The sequence below is a fragment of the Lepus europaeus genome, chromosome 4 (assembly GCF_033115175.1).
Source record: "Lepus europaeus isolate LE1 chromosome 4, mLepTim1.pri, whole genome shotgun sequence".
Lineage (NCBI taxonomy): Eukaryota > Metazoa > Chordata > Mammalia > Lagomorpha > Leporidae > Lepus > Lepus europaeus.
This window is the reverse complement of record NC_084830.1, coordinates 120,916,840-120,937,709: the sequence shown is the minus strand read 5'-3', so window position 1 is coordinate 120,937,709 and position 20,870 is coordinate 120,916,840. Positions and strand designations below refer to the sequence as shown.

Here is a 20,870-nt window from a genome sequence, read left to right as displayed (position 1 = left end):
TCACTCAGTTTCTGCACTGGGGGAAGATTGGCCCTGGTGAAGACTGTCACAAGCGCAAAGACATTGAGGCAGAACCTAACCTGGTGTGAGCAGAAAAAGGCAAGTTAGGCCAGAACAGAGTTAAGAGGACAGTGGTGCACGACACAATAGAAGGGTGTGGCTGCCAAGAATGCCTAAGAAAGGAGTTTGGATTTTATTCTAAATGCAGTTGAAGTACTGGAGACATTTAAGCCTAGGACTAATATCTGATTGATATTTATTCAAAATATCTTTGACTGCTATGTGGCTACTAGATTGACTGGACAGATGGGGGAGAGTGATGGTATTACAGTAGAAATAATAGATACTTGGACAAAGATGGAAAAAAGATTGTCATTATTTTTTTAAATCTCTTGGAACAAGTTTGTATTTTGTGCTCCCATCTATAAACCCAAACCAAAATAGAACCTGTGGTATGTACTTAGATCTTTGGTCAATTAACTCCATTGAGTTTTAAAGCTAGGCATTTAAATAGGGCATATGAGTGGCTCCCCCTTCCTTAAATTTTAAGTTACATGTGGAATGCATCTTTGAAGTCATTGGATCTAAGTTTACATTTCAATCTACCGCCCAGAAAATGTTTCCATACCAATCTTCTCCTACACTAATCCATATCATAAATGTCCATGGCATTGATACTATTGTGAACCAGTGGACTACCTACTTGCAGAAGTGCAGTTGTCTGAGAAAATAAACCTTTGTCTTGTGTAAGCCTTTCTGGTCTGATCACTGTACTTGCAACAGCTCACAGCCCTAACTGATATAATTATCACTTGAACATTCTACAGGTATGCTTCTACCTTCTTCCATTCTGTGAAACAGTCGGTTACACACTGTGGGTAGTTTCTGGGGATCTGGTAGACACCATTCTGAGGCTTTCACACATTTACAGGGCACCAAGTGACACTTGGGAAGACCACAGGCATTTCCAGTGCCTCCTCTTCAACTCTGTCCCCACTCACTGTCAGATCTCCCATCTCACCAGCAGGGCTTATTATTCAGTGTGGCCACACTCCTCCAGGTGAAGTGAGAATAGCTTGACCTTTCTCTGTGAAACACCACCTTTCTCTTAAGTTTAAACTCTTCTGCTAATAGATGATGAGGTGATCTGTGCACTTCAGTTCCTATAGATTTCTTCGGTTTATTTGAACAAGTCATCCTCTGCCCTTGGTGGTTGGCAGGGCCAAGGAAATGCAAGCCAGATGAAATCATTGATGAGCTTGCTGTTTCCTCTTGAGCCGAGGGTCCTTTTGGGGTAAAGGACTATTTGATGCTTTAGTATGTGATTTTTTAGAACCAGAAGCGTTCTGTAGTTCATCCAGTCATTTAGCGGAAAGAAAATGTGGAGTAGAAAGTTTAAATTTTTATTATCTTGGAGCTTTGTATTTTAAGCACAAAGACACAGTAACCTTATCTAGAAATCTCCCCTTATCCATATGGGTTGTGAGCCAAGACCCAACCACCACCAGTGAATGCCTGAACCACAAATAGTACTGTACCATGTGTATCCTCTTTTCCTAAACATACCTATAATAAAGTTTAATTTATAAATATGGCATAGTGAGAGATCAATGGCAATAACAATAAAAGAGGACAGTTATAACAGTATGCTGTAATAAAAGCTATATGAATGTGATCTCATTATTTTTCTTTTTCTCCCTAAATATCGTGTTGTGCTGTATTAAACCTTCTTCTTTGTGATGATACTTCTTTGAGATGATACTTTAAGAAGTACTTTATGGCTTCTGAGCATATCCAAATTGCCAACATCCCCACTGTTGTGCTCTGAGATCATTAGTAAGTAAAATACAGGTTACTTGAACACAAGCACTGAGATATTGTGACAGTTGATCTGACAGTTGAGATGGTCCTGATGAATGGGTGGGCAGTGTATCTGGACAAAGAGATGAGTTATGGCCCAGGCAGTTGAAGTGTGACAGCGTGAATTTCATCATGCTAATCAGAATGTTTTCAGTTTAAAACTTAGGAATTCTTTATTTCTGGAATTTCCCATTTAACATTTTCAGACTGCAGGGAAAATCTCAAAAAAGAGAAACTGAAGATAAGGAGGGAGGATTTTTTTATATAAGATGCCATTATATAATGGATGTTGTTGCAAATTTATATAGACATTGATCATAATTCTTCCTCTCAAAAGTTTCAATGAATAGACACCAAAACACACGAGGAAACTAGAGCCCAGAAAACTGAAGTAACTTGCCCAGGGTTTTAAAATCTTTAGATGATGTGGTAGATTGTATTATTCTTTGTAAATATCCACTTTCTTCTTACCATATTGGAGTATACCTTTCTGCCCTGTAGATGTTGGGCTTGGCCATTTGTCTTGCTTTGGCCAAAGGAACATAAGGGAATACAGCTTAGGCCACATCCAAGCCAATGCATGAAATATGATTGCATGGTTCTGCCTGGTTTCTTACTCCCATTATCTCTGCCATTAGAAGTCTCACCCCAATAACTGCTGCTCTGTTAACTTCTGCCCTGCAGTGAGAAATGGATTTGAAACTGATGATAGCCCAAAGAAGAGCTGCACATGACCTGAAGCCAATATCACGTAATATGAGAAAGAAAAAAAAGTACATTTTTTTGTGAATCATTGACACTTAGGAGCTGTTTATATTACAGCATAACCTAGTGAAAGGAAATGAATACAAATAGACAGATCCAGGATCTATACTCAAGCCTGTTAGTCCTTTTTTTCTATTATACATTTCATTCCAGTGCCCTTGGTCCTCAGGCAGCAGATACTGTTTTTTCAACCCATGTCTTTAAACTCTCCCCCTCTTCAGCACCCAAGACATTTTCTTTTACCATTTTCCTGAGGATCACCTCTCAGATGCCCTCCCACCAGCTCTCCTCAAATGATGCACCTCCCTGACTCAGAACAAAAAATAAAGGCCATCATGCAAGGACTGCTTCAGTCCTCCTACAATTCTAGATTTATTAATTTCACTACCTATTCTTCCTCTTTGTCATTCAGCTCCATGGAAATGCTGTCTTGTCTCCTGTCCAAGATTGACCTCACAACTCTTAATACTCCAGAATTCCACTTGTGCAATTTTCTCTTGTTTCTTTAATCATCTTCTTCACTTTCTTTTTCCCTCTCAGGCTACAAACATATGCTTCCTTCTTTTCTGAAAGAAAGCAAAAAGCATCTTCTCTTATCTCTCTTCTTCTCAGCCAACTTTTTAATTTCTCACCTTTTGACACCAAAATCCTCCACTGATCTCGCTTCTTCTTCAAATCCTCATCACCTACCAATTTCCAGATTCTGCTCGTGTTTCTATGGTGGAACTGCCCTTGCACAAAATAGCAGCAGCTTTCTAATTGTCACAGCCCATGATTTCTGGTTAGTTTTTGAACATCTTGTAGGATTGACAGGTAAAACACTAGGTTCCTTGTCATCTGTAAGTAACTGCATATATATATAGATATGCATATAGGTATATACATCTGTATATATATGCACATATGTGCTAAAAAGGTGATTTATTTGTCTGAAATGCACCTGCAATATTTGGGATATATCTATGGACGCATATATATATATATATATATAATATATTTGCTATTTGTTCTAAATTCAAATTTAACTGTAATGCCCTATATTTTTGCTGACTAAATCTGGCAACTCCAGTGACTTATCCCTCTTCCAATTTGGTCTCTGTAACATCTTCTGTGATCTGAGGACACAATTATATTTTACTTCTCACCTTTGTGACCATCCATTTCTATCTCTATGAGAGCTCATCTGCTTTTATCTGGGCCATAAATGTTGGTGTTCACAGGATTATGTTTTCAGCACTCTTACTACTCTTTGAGAACAAATCTCTCCTCTCATGGTTTTCTCTTATTTACTCTGACTCCTCAACATCTTTTATCTCTAACTAACTCTATCTTACCATTTGGAGTTTAGATGGACATATCTAACAATTAACTAGACATCTTCATTTGACAAAGTATATTGCTCATAAGTCTTAAACTCAACGTGCTTTAAACCACCCTAGCTTGTTCCTGAAAATACATTTTCACCTACTAGATTCTCTATATCAATTTAAAACAGCATCAAACCAAGAAGTCTCAAAGATTTCATTGAATCCTACCTCATCCTTCATGAACTTAGTGTTATCTGTAATCTATTCTATCCTTTCTCTACCATGGCCACTGTCCTAATCCAAGTTCTCATCTCTACTTACCTGAGAAGGTGTAGTGGCTTCTCCCCACTCACCTATCTGTCCTCTTGTCTTTCAGCTCCTCTTGGTCATACTCTGCACTCTAGCAAGGTGACCTAAATTCCAATCCTCCCTGTCTCCTACTTAGTAATATTGCAACTTCCTATTATTCAAAGGACCAATCCAAACTCCTTTCTGTGATATTCAAAGCTCTTCAAAATGTGGTATTACTGTATTCTTTCAATTTTACCTCCTGACACATCTGTTCATGAACCTTCTATTACAGCCACAATGGATTACTTGTGTATACTTAATCACAATCTATGTGTCACTTAAATTTACTCATATAAATTGCAAATATGACAAATGTTGCAGAAAAAGTTATGATACCCTCTGCCCCAATAATCACACCCCAGTTCCCCATGATCATGCATTTTTCCCTAGAAAAGTTTCAGCAAACCTACAAAAAACAGTTAAAATATCATCTCTTCATAAAAGTTCCCCTGATTCTTTACATTATGAATTTCCTTGAATTATTTTACAGGTAGTGGTTTCTTTTTCATATTTCTCAATGAATGAGTAAGCTTTCTAAGACTTGCTTACATAAATGAATGTACCTTATCCAACTATCATACACAAAAAAAGTTTGATGCAACTAGATGGTAAAGTCAGAGGTACATATTTACAATTAGGAAGAATAAGTATATACAGAAATCATATAATAGCATGAAAACTATAGTTAATAATATTGTATACTTAAAATTCACTAAACGGTTATATTTTTCCTGATGAACAGGAAATAGAATAACAGAATTTCTTTCTCTTACCTATAAGCTAGAACTCATTTATCAATTTTTTTCTCATTCTTCATTCCTTCTATTCTACCCAAGCTGGTAAACACTATTCTACTCTTACCTTTCATGAGGTAATTTGTTTTAGATTCAACAAATGAGTGAATGTGCTATTTGTCTATCATTGCCTGGATTATTTTGCTTAATGCAATGACTTCCAATCCCTCCATGCTGTCACAAATGTCAAGATTTCACTCTTCTTACTAAATAGTATTCCATTATGTATATGTACTATACTGTCTCTATCATCAACTTATAAATGCTTAGATTGTTTCCATCTTTTGTCTGTTGTGAGTTGTGCTGCAGTAAACATGGGAGTACAGATGTGTTAGGTTTTTTTTTTATGACTACTTTTTTTTTATTAAACTTTTATTTAATGAATATAAATTTCCAAAGTATAGCTTATGGGTTACAATGGCTTCCCCCCTCCCATAACTTCCCTCCCGCCCGCAACCCTCCCCTTTCCCGCTCCCTTTCCTCTTCCATTCATGTAAAGATTCATTTTCAATTCTCTTTGTATACAGAAGATCAGTTTAGTATATATTAGGTAAAGATTTCAACATTTTGCCCATATAGCAACATAAAGTGAAAAAACTACCATTGGATTACCAATTATAGCATTAAATAGCAATGTACAGCACTTTAAAGACAGAGATCCTACATAATTTTTTTTCAAATTAATTAATTTTCTATGCCATTTCCCATTTTAACACCAGGTTGTTTTTTTTTCATTTCCAATTCTCTTTATATACAGAAGATCACTTCAGTATATAATTAGTAAAGACCTCATCAGTTTGTGCCCACACAGAAACGCAAAGTATAAAAATACTGTTTCAGTACTAGTTATAGCATCACTTCGCTTTAGACGACACATTAGGGACAGATCCCACATGGGATGTAAGTACACAGTGACTCCTGTTGCTGATTTAACAATTTGACACTCCTGTTCATGGCGTCAGTAATCTCCCTAGGCTCTAGTCATGAGTTGCCAGGGCTATGGAAGCCTTTAGAGTTTGCTGACTTTGATCTTATTCCGATAGGGTCATAGTCAAAGTGGAAGTTCTCTCCTCCCTTCGGAGAAGGGTACCTCCTTCTTTGATGGCCCCGTTCTTTCCACTGGGATCTCACAGAGATCATTCATTTAGGTCTTTTTTTTTTTCCATGATATCTTGGCTTTCCATGCCTGCTATACTCTCATGGGCTCTTCCGCCAGATCCAAATGCCTTGAGGGCTGATTCTGAGGCCAGAGTGTTGTTTAGGACATCTGCCATTCTATGAGTCTGCTGTGTGTCCCGCTTCCCATGTTGGATCTTTCTCTCCCTTTTTGATTCTATCAGTTAGTATTAGCAGATACTTGTCTTGTTTGTGTGATCTCTTTGACTCTTAGACCTATCAGAGCTATCAATTGTGAACTGAAGATGTGTTAGGTTTTACAAACTTACTTTATTTCCTTTGCACATATACCCAGTGGTAGGATTACAGGATCATATAATATTCGCATTTTAATATTTTTATTAAGCCCAACTATTTTTCACAATGGTTATAGTAATTTACATTCTCACCAACCATGTGCAATGGTTCTCTTTTCTCGACATCCTTGCCAGAACTTAGTTATCTTTTTTATAATAGTCATTCTAGCTCAAATGAAGTGATGTCTCATTGTGGTTTTGATTTGCATTTTCTTAATGACAGGCAATGTTGAGCATTTTTTATGTACTTATTAGCCATTTGCTTTTCTTCCTTTGAAAAATATCTAGATATAATGCCCATTTTTTAAACTGCATTATTATTTTTTCTTGCCTTAAGTTGAAATCTCAGCATATTCTATTTATTAACCACTTGTCAGATGTATAGTTTACAAATATTTTCCCCATTGTTCAGACTGTCCCTTCACTCTGTCAGTTTTTCCTTTCCTTTGTGGAAATATTTTTAGTTTAATGTAATCTAAGAGTAGATTTTAAGTGCTCTTACCACATATAAACACAAAGGAATAGAGGTGGTGGGTTTGTTAATCTGTTTGACTGTGGTAATCATTTCACTGCTTATGTTTATCAAAACATCATGTTGTAGCTTTAAGTAGAAACAGTCAAAAAAGAGAATATAATTTAATGTCAACTATCAAGATGAGTTGTCTCTGTCCTCTGTCTTTCCAAATTGCTGACCTGAACTGACTACTCAAATGAAGAAAATGCCCTTCTCATTCATTCTAGCTCCACATGTATGCCCCTTGAAGCTTTTAACTTTCTCAAATAGGGCAACCACCCCAGCATAAAACAAGACAGTACGATGATAAATGGGCTTCATTCTTGGACCAACACCTCAATCAATTAGTAATGTTCTCCTCGAGTCCTAAATTGAGACAAATTCCAAAGCCACATCCAGATTTATAGGGAGGAATGATATGACTAATTAATTGTGCCTGCCATGGCCTGGAAAAATTAGTAGCACTCATGGCATAATCTTGCTATCTTATCAAGGGTATTTGAATAGCTACAATCCCATTCTGTAATTACCAAATAAGTTCCCACATTTATGTTTTTAGCATGAAAGTGAATTTGCTTGCTTAAACTCCTGGTTGTATTTAAATTTCCTTTAAATGATATTTTTCATTAGAGTTTGTATCTTTGTTGAAAAATATTTAGAATATTTAATTTAAAGGAAAATGAACAAATGTTTTCTAGGTACACAATATTCGACAAAGAACCATTAAATACAGATGATTCCTTTAAGGAAAGCACTATCTGGATGGTAGACATATCACACACTCATTAAAAGGCTTTTTCTTTATTATAAGGTTTTAAGTATCAATACAGGTAAAAAAAAAATAAGTATAAACAGTATCACAGTAACTTCGTGTTAATTCCCAAATGAGCAGTTGGATTTCGAGTGATGAAGAAATCATGAAGGTATTTGTTACAGCCTTCATTATGACTGTCACTAGAAGAAAATGATTGGTGAGTTTGCTAAAAAATGTATAATATAAAATGCACATGCATCTGTGAGAAGTGAGCATATTATTTCTGAGGAAAAGTAAAACAGTAAGGAGATTTTACCTAAACAGATTACTGCTTGCTGGTAGGATTGACTGATTCAGATTTCTTTCTCTCAAGAGTTCCTCCCTGATTAGTCTTTCTGGTGGATATTTTAAGTTCACTTCTCTTAATTTTTACATGGTAATCTTTATAGAGATCCATTTTCCTACTTAGGGATTCCCATTTCTTACTCCAGAGAGAAAACTGGTGTCCCTACAGCCAGGCGGAAGCCAGTTCTATTTCTTGGCCATAGTGTTTGGTTCAGGATAGACATGTAACACATACCAAACAAGTCAGGCTCAATTCAAGTTAATTCAGATAATTCACTTAAAAACCAGGAAGAAACACTTTTCCACTAGGCTTAAACTTGAGAGGTTTTACTTGCTCCAGCTACTTTGTCCCCACATGGACCCTCTAAACGAAGGCTCCACAGAAATGAGAGAATTGCTCTTGCCAGACACAGAGTCCTGGTACCACATGTTACACTGAATCCTCTTGTGTGTGAAGCAAGAGCCAAACCTGGACTTCTCACTTATATGTACCAGTAAAATCCTTTTTCTTGCTTAATCCAGTGTGGACTGCATTTCTGTTATTTATAACCAAGAGTCCTTAGTGTTAAAGTTCTTAGCCTCATTTCAATATAACATATTGAATATAACATCTAATACATTTTACATATAACATCTCATTCTGCACTCTTTTTTTGTTAACTCTTCCAAAGCTTCCTTGTCCGTTAGTTACTCAGTTTCCCCCATGATTTTCTGATGTAGAATAGGCCATTTATTATTGGTACCGGTTGATAGAATCATTGACTTGAACTCAAAGAGATTGAACTACAGATGCTCCCAATAGGAGTCCCCAGATTAAAGCAAAAGTCCCCAGGTCTTCTACTTCTTAGCCTAGATTCTTCTATTAAATCTTCTCCTAGTTTTTTCCCGGATTTTTTTTCTGGTCCTGCCCATTTTGAAGCATCATTCTGAGAATTTAGATTCCCAGTTTGATTTTGGTAGAACAGAAACATCTTCCCTGTTGAAAATCTTTATAGAGGTAGCTATAGGACCAAGAATAGTGTTTTGCTTAGGGCTTTTGCACCCAGAAATTTGCTTTTATTAAGGGATAACTACAAACCTGTCTAAAGGGACTTAATCTGTAATGGTGCTTACGATGATAATGATGATGACAATGACAATAATAATGATTGCAATGACACAACATCTTGAGGAAGAACACCCCAAATATATAGCAGGCTCTGAGAAGCCATGACCCTGCGGTTGACTAAATTTGCAACTAATGGTGACCACCACTGACAACTCATTGCCCTTAGCAGCTTTCACCCTTGGCAGTCATACCTTGTGCTAAATTAAGATGTTCTAAGGCTGAGTGATGGTGTGAAGCATCGTTGGAAATCAGACCCCCAGGTGCTGGAAGCCACTGGAGCCTGGCACATAGGCAGAGCTACTTGGCAGTACAATATCCCCCTCAGGGAGCACACTGGAGGTAAAATAAATGAGTTTGACAGTGTGTGCTGTCGCCAAGCATAAAACTGTTTCCTGTGAGTAATCATTTACAAGACAATAAGACAATTCTGTCCTCTAATGTAGGGGTCCCTGGGGAGAAGGTCAGAATCCCCTAATCAAACCCAGATCTTAGATGCCTGGATGTAGTATACCTCACCCTACTAACACCAAAAGCTGGTCCACCTCTAAGCCAGTAGTAACCACCACTCACCTCACCCTCACCTTCTTCCATGCTTCAATGAGTTTGCCACAAAGAGATTTATTGGGATTTGGGGGTATCTTAATTCAGCATCTCCCTATTTTATTCAGATACTCAGAAGTACCATTGGCATGTCTGCCTATCACAAATCTTCAGAAAATAGCATTTACTATTCCAAGAAACATTGATATGCTGTAATTTATAAAAGTTACTTATTATTTTTAAGTCAGTTTACCACAATCAACTTCAAATTGGAGATGAAGGTCTATGCATTCATTCCCTCGGCATAGATGTATTCACCAGCAATTGTTATAGACTTAAAAATGTCAACATTTAAGAGTCCAAACTGTGTCAGGTTCACCACCATATCATATTACCTAGTCCATAACTTGGCATATGGCAACACTCAATAAATATTTTCTGAATAAACTAATAGAAAAATGAAAGAAACTGCATATAAAGACCTATGCTTCAAGGGGATTGTAAAGTTCATTCTAAAATTCAATGTGTCTATGGCTCTAAGTTTTGACTAAAAGACATTTCTATCAAGGGGCTGGCATTGTCGCATAGTAGGTAAAGCCACCACCTGCAATGCAGGCATCCTTTATGTCCTGGCTGCTCCATTTCCCATTCAGCTCTCTGCTAATGGCCTGGGAAAAGCAGTGAAAGATGGTCCAAAACTTGGGCCACCGCCAACCACATGGATGACCTGTATGAAACTCCAGGCTCCTAGTTTTGGCCTGGCTCAGCCCTGGCCATTGCTTGGTCTCTTGGGGAATGAACCAGTGGATGGAAGGCTTCTCTCTCTGTCTCTCCCTCTCTCTCTGTAACTCTGACTTTCAAATAAATAAACAATTAAAAAAGAAGAAGATGTACTCTATCAAAAGGTTGAAAGACAGTGCAAGCATTCAGCCCAGTGGTTACAATGTCTCTTGAGATGCCCACATCCCATATTGGAGCGCTTGTGTTTGGCTCCCAGCTCCAATTTCTATTTCAGCTTTCCTGCTAATGTGCAACCTAGGAAGCAGCACATGATGATTCAAGTACTTGGGCCCCTACCCTACACATGGTAGAGACAGAGATTTTCAGGCTCCCAGCTTTGTCATGGCCAGCCCCCAACTGTTGCAGGTATTTGGGGAATAAACCAGTGGATAGAAGATCTCTCTCTATCTCTATCTCTCTATCTCTCTATCTCTATCTCTCCCTTTGTCTGTATTTCAAAAAAAGTTAAGTAAATGAATAAATTTTTAAAAGGTGAAAAGGGCAGGATTTTCACAAAGCATTCAATAATAAGGACCATGTAAGAGGTAAGGATTGAAAGTATTAAAGTGATCAGCGGAGGGAGAGATTTTTAGGCCTATTGAAGGGAGCAGGGAAGGATTCATGGAAATAATGGGATTTGGATGCAACCTTAAAGAAAAGGCATGTTGGGGTGGGCACAGAGTTGACAAACTGAGAGTTATTCAAATGGAACAGAGGAACTCAATTTTCAGAGGCTCAAATAGGACAGAGCTTTCTGAGTAGGGAGAAAAAACAGCTGAAAATGATGCAGCACCTACTGTGTATGAAGCATTGCTCCACTTACATTCTCAAATGTTTTGGCAAACTTAACTAACAGATGCCAGGCATTCTCCTTAGGTGGTTGGGACACTGAAGTGAACTAAAGAGCCAAACTATACGGCCTCATGGAATGCCCATCCCAGAGGAATAAAGAAAACGCACAAAATAAATAAGAAATCATATGTGCTAAGTGAATGGTACTAAGGGCAATGATGAAAAATCAGCAGGAGCAGGATGGAGGCTTGGTATAAAATGGAAGTGATGGCCATAGATAGAGCAGTTAGGAAAGGCCTCTCTGAGAACACAGTATCTAAGTGAAGGCCTGAAGGCAGTGAGGGAAACTTGCAGGTGAACCAAGAGCACTGACTGCAGAGGTGCTGTGGTTTAGATGTGGTTTGTCCAAGGGCTTGTTTGTCAGAAGCATGGTCCCCAGTGTGGCTATGTGGGAAGTAGTGGAACCTTACAGAAGCAGAGCACAGTGCAAGGTAATTAGTCATTTGGGAGGGAATGATGTGTGGTTCTCATAGGACCACGACTAGTTCCCATGAGAGTGAGGTGTTACAAAAGATTAAGGTTGGTCCCTCTCCAAGCTCTGGCCTACCGTCTTGCCCTGTGATTCCTCTCTTTGGCCTACACTGCCACTGATGCCATCTGTCAGGATGTGAGATAGCCAAGGGGATTCCTAGCCAGAAGCTGAATCAATGGAGCTTGTCAACTTTGGACTTTCAGACCTGCATAAACCTCTTTTCTTTGTAAAGTACCCAACCTCAACTATTCATTTAGCTACAGAAAATGCACTAATGCAATAGGGAACAGTGAGTGCAAAGGCCCTGAAGTAGAATATGCCCAGTATGCTTGAAAACCCACAGTGAGACCAGTTGGCTACAACTAAGAAAGAGACTAATAAAAATTGTCAGAGAAATAACATGGGCTAGCGTAGTGAGGATTCATAGTCTAGCATGGTAAACTAAGCCTCAGGTTGATTCACAAGCTATCTGTCATTCATTACCCTTTACAAAGGGACTGGAGCTTGGAGAGGAGATGGGGCTTGCTCCAAATTATACAGATGACACATAGAAGAGTCAGAGTTCAAACCCAGGCCTACCTGGCCCTTATGCTTCTCCTGACCTCACTCTACCCTCTCTTTGCATGCTCCATTCTGCACTTGTACACACATATTCAAATGCCACCTCAGTGCTTTCTACTATCCAACACACCAAGCTCATTCCTGCTCAGCGCCTTCACACATGCTCTTCCCTCTGCCTAGAATGCTCTTGCCCCTATCTGTAATATGGGTGCATCTATTCTGTCTTGGTTCAAATGTAGCAATCTCAAAGAGGCCTTTCCTCACCCTCTAATGTAACTCAGCTCTATCCCATACATTCCTTTCTCTCTCAGAGCAGCTGGTTTTGCATCCCTCAGTAGCTGCAGATTTATTTGGGTTGGTTTAACTTTCCCCTCCCTCCAGCCTAGACTCCACCCAGCACCAGCCCAGTGCCTGGCACATGGAAGATGTTCAGTGAACATTTGCTGAATAATTGAAAAGACAGAGGTAAAGAAAGAGTAGGAAGAACTCAGAGAAATTTCCAGGCATCTAAAGGAAAGGGAAATCAATGGCCACTATAGGAGAGTTTTGGGGTTATCTGTGGACCAGGCCATTTCCTGCTCAGTTTTGGAATGAGAGCTTGTAGCCTGAGTCTGTCTGCTCCACAATCTAATACATTCATCACGTGACTCACCCTCCCCCCCACCCCCAGAAGCCTCTGGAATGAGTGCTATTTGGAGTAATTGGCCAGGCACTTAGAAAATGTTAAGGTTTATTTTTAAACATGATTAGGACGTGTCTCTTGCTTTCCGGAAAAATCACATGCACTCCTCCAAGATACAAAATACAACCAACTTTTAATCTTGTCTTCTAAACAAACTTGTTAAGTTGATTTAGGGAAAAGCATAAGCATCCCCTATTTGATTGACAGAAAAACTGAGATTATAGGGTAATGAAATATACCTTCTAAGACCAAACAACTAGTTGAAGGCAGGGTCAGGAGCAACTGTCTTAAAACTAGAGGCAGCAGTGTCTGCCCTTCTACCCTGTCTCCCCCCATGCAAATAACACATATGAGCCTGCAAAGATAAATAATGTAGAAAAAGGAAGTCACGTACTTCTTGGTTTGGTGTTTTATGCAGCAGCAGGGCAACCAATCGTTCTAACTAGGCCACAGGAAGACTGTTCTCTTTAAGAACCCATTAGCAAGCTGGCAAAATCTCATCCCATTACCATGTAAGTAAATAAAGATACATTTTCCCACCTCAGCCTCCCAGAGCTTAACCCAAACTCCCCCCTTTACACATTTTTGATAACCTGCTCATCCTGAAACACTTCACAATTAAAGATAGCGTGCTCTGAAAGTCAATAATTCATCGTGCAGGGGGAAAAAAAGGACGAGATAATTAACATTCCCTGGCTGGCTTTGGCTAGGAAATAGCTTAGTAAGCACAAGAACATTTTTTGGGCTATTTCCATCACGGGAGTAGAATAAATAAGATGAATCTTTTTGTGCACTAGACCTGAAGGATCCGTGTCAGATTTGTTGGGCTCTGGTCTTGCTGAATTGGGTTCAGACCCTCACCATGGGGGGAAAAAAACACATAAAAAAAGACCAGCAAATGCAACCCTGGGACAAGGTAGGAACATAGATTGGTTAAAGGAGGGGGAGGATATCTCAAAAAACTCCTTCTTAGGTTTCTAGGCCACACTTCAAGTTTAAGTTTGTCAAAGAACTGCACTCTGACTTCCAGTTATGTCTTCTCTGATCTCCTTTATCAAGGGAATGAGCCTCCTTAGTTTGATCTTCTGTGAAATGGGGAAGATGACACAGCAAACAGGGTTAGTGGGGAATGAAACATCATCCTCATCTTTATCATGATCCTCATCATCATCTGCAGTTTTTATGAATCATGTATGATGTGTCTGGTGTTCTGATGTGCCAGATTTTCTTCATCTGCAGTATCTGGTTTGATGCCTAGTGGGAAAAATGGCCCCTCTTTGATGCTCAAAATAAGTTCAAAACAGAGTTTTTAAAATAATTTTGGGTCACACAGTGGGAAATAAACTAGTGCAACACATAACCCCAGGGGGATGGCGCAGACAGTTGGAGAGGATTTGGGTATATTTATGCATAACTGAGCCATAAATGGGTGCTGGGATATACCTAACCTTTGTGGTTGACGTCATTGGGGAAATGGGTTCTCTGTCTATTAACTCACATGAAGGGAGGGTACAGCATGTCTGTGCCCTCTGGGTGCTCATCCCATGGGACCTCTGTTGGCAGCTGAACATCAGCCTGTGTGGACTGTGGGTCTGTCCCAGTATGGCAATGCCTACACTTTGTGCTGCTATGATGCCTAAGAGAAAAAATTCCTTTCAGTCATGTTTTCTTCTTCTGCTGAGCCACTGCCCATTATCTTTGTTCTCTCCAAATACTATGTTCTTGATATTTGGAAGGCATTCTTTCTACAGTGAGTGGGAAGAAATTGTCCTAAAATGTCTGAGCATTCAAACCAGCCCATGGAAAGTAGTCCCCTACCCCCACTTCTGCTTCTTCAACGTTAACACTCCCCACAATACCCACCAGGCCTGGGGGAAGTTTTATCCTCCACCCACCTAATACAAATCCTGACACCAGCACTTCACTTTGGATCTCGCCCGCCCAACATACTCCTCAGGAAGCTGACCTCAGCCATCAACACTTGCCCTGTTTTTCATCTTGAGACACCCCTAAATTCTCACTTCCTTCCCAGAAACAATCAGATTTCACCACGTTCTCTCTCTCATCTCCCTCATCCATTTCTAGCTATTGTCCTGTGCCTTCTTCCTCACCAAAGTCACTAATCTAAGACAGTGGACTTCCCTTATGCTTCTACTTCCTCACCTCTCACTCCTTCCTCCTTGAAATACAGGCCAGTTATACCCCTGCTTCGCCTTTGAAACTGCTCTCAGCAATATTACGTCCTTGGCAATCAAATCCCACACTTCGAGTCACCTTATTAGATATTAGGGAGGCTATCTAGCTTGACCCTCTACTCTTGGATTTCCCAGCATGGGATTTCCTTTTATTCTTCAGGTCTTCCTTGTTTGCCTTCATAATTTACCAATGATTTGAGCTCTCCTAGATGTCATCTTCTGTCACTCTACACTATCCTCCTGGAAGAGCCAGTGCCATTATCTAGTCGATATGCCAATGACATTGCTGTCCCTGGCTCATCCTGAATGTTTTCTGCTTAGCTACTGTAGATCCTGCTTGGATTTCCCATAGGATTTTGTTATTGGTTTCCTATTGTCACTGCAACAAATTTCTACAACTTAATAGATTAAAACAAATTTGTTATCTTTTAGAGGACAGAGGCCTGAAAGCAGTCTCAGTGGGCTAAAATAACAACTTTACAGAGCTGCGTGCCTTTGAGGACTTCAGGAGAGAACCAACTTCCTAACTGTATTTTTAAAGATTTATTTATGTATCTGAAAATCAGAGTTACAGAGAGAGAGACAGAGACAGAGAGACAGAGACAGGGATCTTCTATCCACTGGTTCACTCCCCAAATTGTCGCAACAGCTAGGGCTGGGCCAGGCCAAAGCTAAGAGCCAGGAGCTTCATCCAGGTCACCCACATGGGTGGTAGGGGCCCAGACACTTGGGCCATCTTCTACTGCTTTCCCAAGCCATTAGCAGGGATCTAGATCAGAAGTGGAGCAGCTGGGACACAAATCAGAGCCAATACAGGATCCTGGCATAGCAGGCTATGACTTCACCAGCTATGCCACAACCCTAGCCCTGACTTTGCTGCTTTTTTCAAGATTCTGGAGCTGCCTTCCCTCCTTAGCTCATGGCCCTACATGACGCCATCCTTGAGTCCATCATCACATCTCCTTCTCTAACTCTGTCTCCTGCCTCCCTTTTAAAAAGATTGCAGGGAGTCCACCCAAATAATTCATGACAGTCTCCCCACTCAAGATACAGATCACATGTACAAAGCCCTGTTTGTCTTGTAAAGTAACCTACTGCAGGTTCTGGGAATTAGTATGTGGACAAATTTGGGGACCCATATTCAGCCTATCATGCTCCTCAAACTCAGATCACATCTAGACTCAAAATCATCTTTCTTTTTTTTTTTTTTAAGAATTATTTTATTTATCTGGAAGAAAGTTACAAAGAGAGGTACAGACAGAGAGAGGTCTTCGATCTGCTTTTTCACTCTCCAGATGGCCGCAATGGCCGGAGCTGTACCGATCCAAAGCCAGGAGCCAAGAGCCAGGAGCTGCTTCCAGGTCTCCCACGTGGGTGCAGGGGCCCAAGGACTTGGGCCATCTTCGACTACTTTCCCAGACCATAGCAGAGAGCTGGATCAGAAGAGGAGCAGCCGGGACTAGAACCAGCACCCATATGGGATGCCGGCACTTCAAGCCAGGGTTTTAGCCCACTGCGCCACAGCGCCAGCCCTTCAAAATCATCTTTCTCACCGACATTGTCTCTGTGGTCATGATAAACCACCACCCATAATGCCCTCCAGAAACGAGGCCTCATTCCTGATTCCTTTTCTCCCATCCCTACAGTCAATGAGCAAATCCTATCAACTGCTAATATCTGGCAAATAAATTCACATCTCCCTCCCCCTGCTGCTGGCACATTGAGCCACCATGATTTCTAATCTGGATTACTACCACATGCCCTGCCATGCTCACCTCTGAGCTGGACTCCTCCCATCCATTCTCACTGCTGTCCACAGAACGGTCTAGTGAGAACACAGACATTAGTCTTCCTAAAACTCATGAAATTCCTCACTACCACCACTGCCATTGCCAGGATACAATCCAGGTTCTTATTATATTGTGATCTAATAAAATACATCTTTAGTCTTCATATCTGGTTTCTGACACAGAGCTCCTAAGATTTTTGGAATTTCCTGAGTGTTAGGGGTGAAAGGAGCATCTTTTTTTTTTTTTTTTTTAAACAGAAGAGACAAACGGTTTATTTGGTAACAAGGAGTAAAAAGGAATTCTGAATTCCTCTTCTCTCTTCTGGTGCCAGCTGAACTGTGGTACAATGGATGGCAACACACAGGAATTCCTTGCTGTTTTGCAGAAATGCAAAGATGCCTGAGTTGTTCTATTTGTAGTTTACTATTTTCTAGACAGATGTACCAACTGGGCTGCTTTCTAGGGTATCAGTGGCTGCTACACTCTCCTTCTTGTCTTCAGGTTTCATGGCAGGAAACAGAAGCACTTCCTTGATGTTATTGGAGTCTGTTAGAAACATGGTGAGGCGGTCGATGCCCATGCCCCAGCCAGCAGTGGGGGGGCAGTCCGTATTCCAGGGCAGTGCAGAAGTTTTCATCTATGAACATGGCCTCATCGTCACCGGCAGCCTTGGCCTTGGCCTGTTCCTCAAAAAGCTGCCACTGCCGCATAGGGTCATTCAGTTCAGTGTAGGCATTGCATACTTCCTTCTTCATGACAAACAGCTCAAAGCGCTCAGTCAGACCCTCCTTAGAGCGGTGCCACTTAGCCAGAGGGCTCATGATCTGCAGGTGATCACAGATGAATGTGGGATGGATGCACGTCACTTCCAGGAATTCCCCGACAAGCTTATCAAGGAGCCTGGCTGTGGTCCGAGGCGGAGGGCACTCAACAGCTTTTGCCACACAGATATCGTCAAGAATTTTGCGAGTTTCTTCTGTTTCAAAGAGGCGAATTTCTGGCAGCTTCATCCCCAGGGCTTTCTCGAGCTCCTCCACCATGCTGATTCTCCGGAAGGGTGGGGTGAAGTCAATCTCATAGGCTTGGCCTTCCGGGCCATCTGGGTGGTAGGTGACTGTGTAACCACTTGTAACGTGCTTCACCATCCCTGAAATCATCTTCTCCGTGATCTCCATGAGGTCGTGATAGTCTGCGTAGGCCATGTAGAACTCACAGGTGGTGAACTCAGGATTGTGAGTCAGATCAATTCCTTCATTCCGGAACTGGCGCCCGATTTCATAAACCCGGTCAATGCCACCGACCACCAGCATCTTGTGGTAGAGTTCTGGAGCAATTCTCATATACAAGTTCATGTCCAGCTCATTGTGGTAAGTGATGAAAGGCTTGGCCACAGCTCCCCCTGGGATGATGTTCATCATGGGAGTTTCAATCTCCAGGAACCCCAGTTCATCCAAGAAACTTCTTATATATGTGATGATCTTAGAGCAGATGATAAATTTCTGCCTCACAAAGTCATTCAGGATTAGGTCCAAGTATCTCTGACGATACCGTGTTTCCTTGTCTTTGAGGCCGAAGTGAAGGTGAGGTAACATATGCAAGCAAGGAGAAAGCAGTGTGATCTCGTGGGGGATGATGCTCAGCTCGCCCTTCTTGGTTTTCCCCGGATTTCCCTGGACTCCAATTATGTCTCCTCGACGCAGTTTGTTATTGATACGAGTAAATTCTTCTTCTGACTTATAATTCCTGGAATTGGCCATGACTTGCAACTTGACCCCCTCTCCTCGAAGGTCATAGAAGATGAGTTTTCCCCCAGATGCTCTTTTGGCATGGATCCTACCTGCCACCTTTAAGGTGATGTCAGTCAGATGGTCTCCAGGCTGCAGGTGACTGTATTCTTCGATGAAGTGAGTGAGCGAGATGTCTACATGGAACTTGTGTGGGTACGGGTCTTCCCCGTTGACCTTCAGCTGGTGAACTGCCTGACTGCGGATCTTGTAGTATTGGTTTGGGTCCAGGCTCTCCTCCTCGGCACCCACACCATTGTCAGTGGCGTGGTTGGCGACAGCAGCAGTGGCCTGGCTTAGCTGTTTCTCACTGAGCTCTTTCTGCTTGGCCTCCTTCTCCGCCACTTTCTTCTCAGCCTTGAGGCGTCGCTTTAGCTCATTCTTGCTCAGTTTGGGCTCGCCATCCACTTTCACCTCTGCCGCCTGCACCGCGGCCATCTTCCCAGAGGGCCAGACCCAGAGCGGTGACGCGACAATTTCCGGGTCAGGGCTCGAGGCCCCGCCCCTTCCGGGAGAGAGGGGCGGGCCGCTCTCGGCGCGCGGAGGCGGCTCCTGGCGCAGGCGCACTTCGAGGCTCGGCGGTCGCGGGGGTCTGTGGTGGCTGCTTTCTGTCAGCGTTGCTCCGCGTACGGCGCCGCGGTTCTTCAGAGGGCCGCTCCTCTGGTGCCTGTTGTCAGACATGGCGGAAGCGATGGATTTGGGCAAAGACCCCAACGGGCCTACCCATTCCTCGACTCTCTTCGTGAGGGAGGACGGCAGCTCCATGTCGTTTTACGTGCGGCCCAGTCCGGCCAAGCGCCGGCTGTCGACGCTCATCCTGCACGGCGGCGGCACCGTGTGCCGAGTGCAGGAGCCTGGGGCCGTGCTGCTGGCCCAGCCCGGGGAGGCGCTGGCTGAGGCTTCGGGCGACTTCATCTCCACGCAGTACATCCTGGACTGCGTGGAGCGCAACGAGCGGCTCGAGCTGGAGGCCTATCGGCTGGGCCTGGCCTCAGGCGCCGGCCAGGCCGCGGACGCGAAGCCCGGCGCTTCCTCGGCCGAGGGCGCCGCGGAGCCCGAGCCGCAGCCGCCGGCGGGCCGGATCTCCTTCTCGGACGCGGACGACGTGGCCATCCTGACCTACGTGAAGGAGAACGCGCGCTCGCCCAGCTCCGTGACCGGCAATGCCCTGTGGAAGGCGATGGAGAAGAGCGCGCTCACGCCGCACTCGTGGCAGGCGCTGAAGGACCGCTACCTGAAGCACCTGCGGGGCCAGGAGCATAAGTACCTGCTGGGGGACGCCCCGGTGAGCCCGTCCTCGCAGACGCTCAAGCGGAAGGCCGAGCAGGACCCGGAGGCCGCGGACAGCGGGGGTGAGGTCTGCGGCGGCGCGGGGGTCTCGGTGGGCAGGTCGCGGCGCTGTCCGACGGCCGTGTTGGCGCTTTGGGTAGCACCCCTCTGTGACATTCGGGTGATTTTGCACCATTTTCCTCCCCCCCCCCCGCACCGCTCCCCCGTTTTAATGTCCTTTGCGAGGAGCTAGTGTTTTGGCATGGTCGTTTACAGGGAAGTCGCCCCCTTGCCACCCCACCAGCTACCCGTTTTCTCCTCCATCCGGCTTCGTGGGTGCCTTGGCAGAGCTTTCAGAGGCTCACTTTTAAAAAAATTAAAAAAAAAAAAGGTCTCTCCTGCTTTGTGGTCGAGTCCGTGGAGGCCGTTTTGAAAGCATGCCAGACCCGTTTATTTCCATGCTTTGGCTGAATTGAGTGCGCACTCACCTAAGAGGCTACGGTCGGATTTGGAAGGTCCCTTCCTGGCTTGCTTGCCTCGAGTGAGATTTTGAACTCGCAGTTGACGTTCAAGTTGAGATGCAGGTGTGATTGGACACAGTGCAAAACTGTGAGGATGGAACTGGTGCCGCCAGCTTGTGACAGACCTTGCTGTTTACAGAGGCATTGCTGCCCC

At 42.6% G+C, this 20,870-nt stretch overlaps 2 protein-coding genes and 1 long non-coding RNA gene across 3 annotated transcripts in view; 1 reads left to right on the top strand and 2 right to left on the bottom strand.

The window, feature by feature from the left end:
* Window positions 1-20,870, bottom strand: part of LOC133758511 (uncharacterized) — a 181,876-nt gene that overhangs the window by 7,775 nt on the left and 153,231 nt on the right. The gene's annotated exons all lie outside the window — the stretch shown is intronic.
* On the bottom strand, window positions 17,397-19,402 carry LOC133757862 (lysine--tRNA ligase-like). The gene is given in 2 exon segments (XM_062188740.1): window positions 17,397-17,743; window positions 17,745-19,402. Coding segments are annotated over 2 exon segments (1,791 nt in total). The 5' UTR covers window positions 19,365-19,402; the 3' UTR covers window positions 17,397-17,572.
* LOC133758190 (telomeric repeat-binding factor 2-interacting protein 1-like) lies at window positions 19,530-20,448 on the top strand. Its single transcript, XM_062189384.1, has one exon. The coding sequence runs from the start codon at window positions 19,606-19,608 to the stop codon at window positions 20,446-20,448; it is 843 nt and encodes a 280-aa protein (XP_062045368.1). The 5' UTR covers window positions 19,530-19,605.

What these genes read in the sequence shown, in the direction of transcription:
- LOC133758190 (XM_062189384.1), top strand. Translation starts at nt 19,606, where the DNA reads ATGGCGGAAGCGATGGATTTGGGCAAAGACCCCAACGGGCCTACCCAT.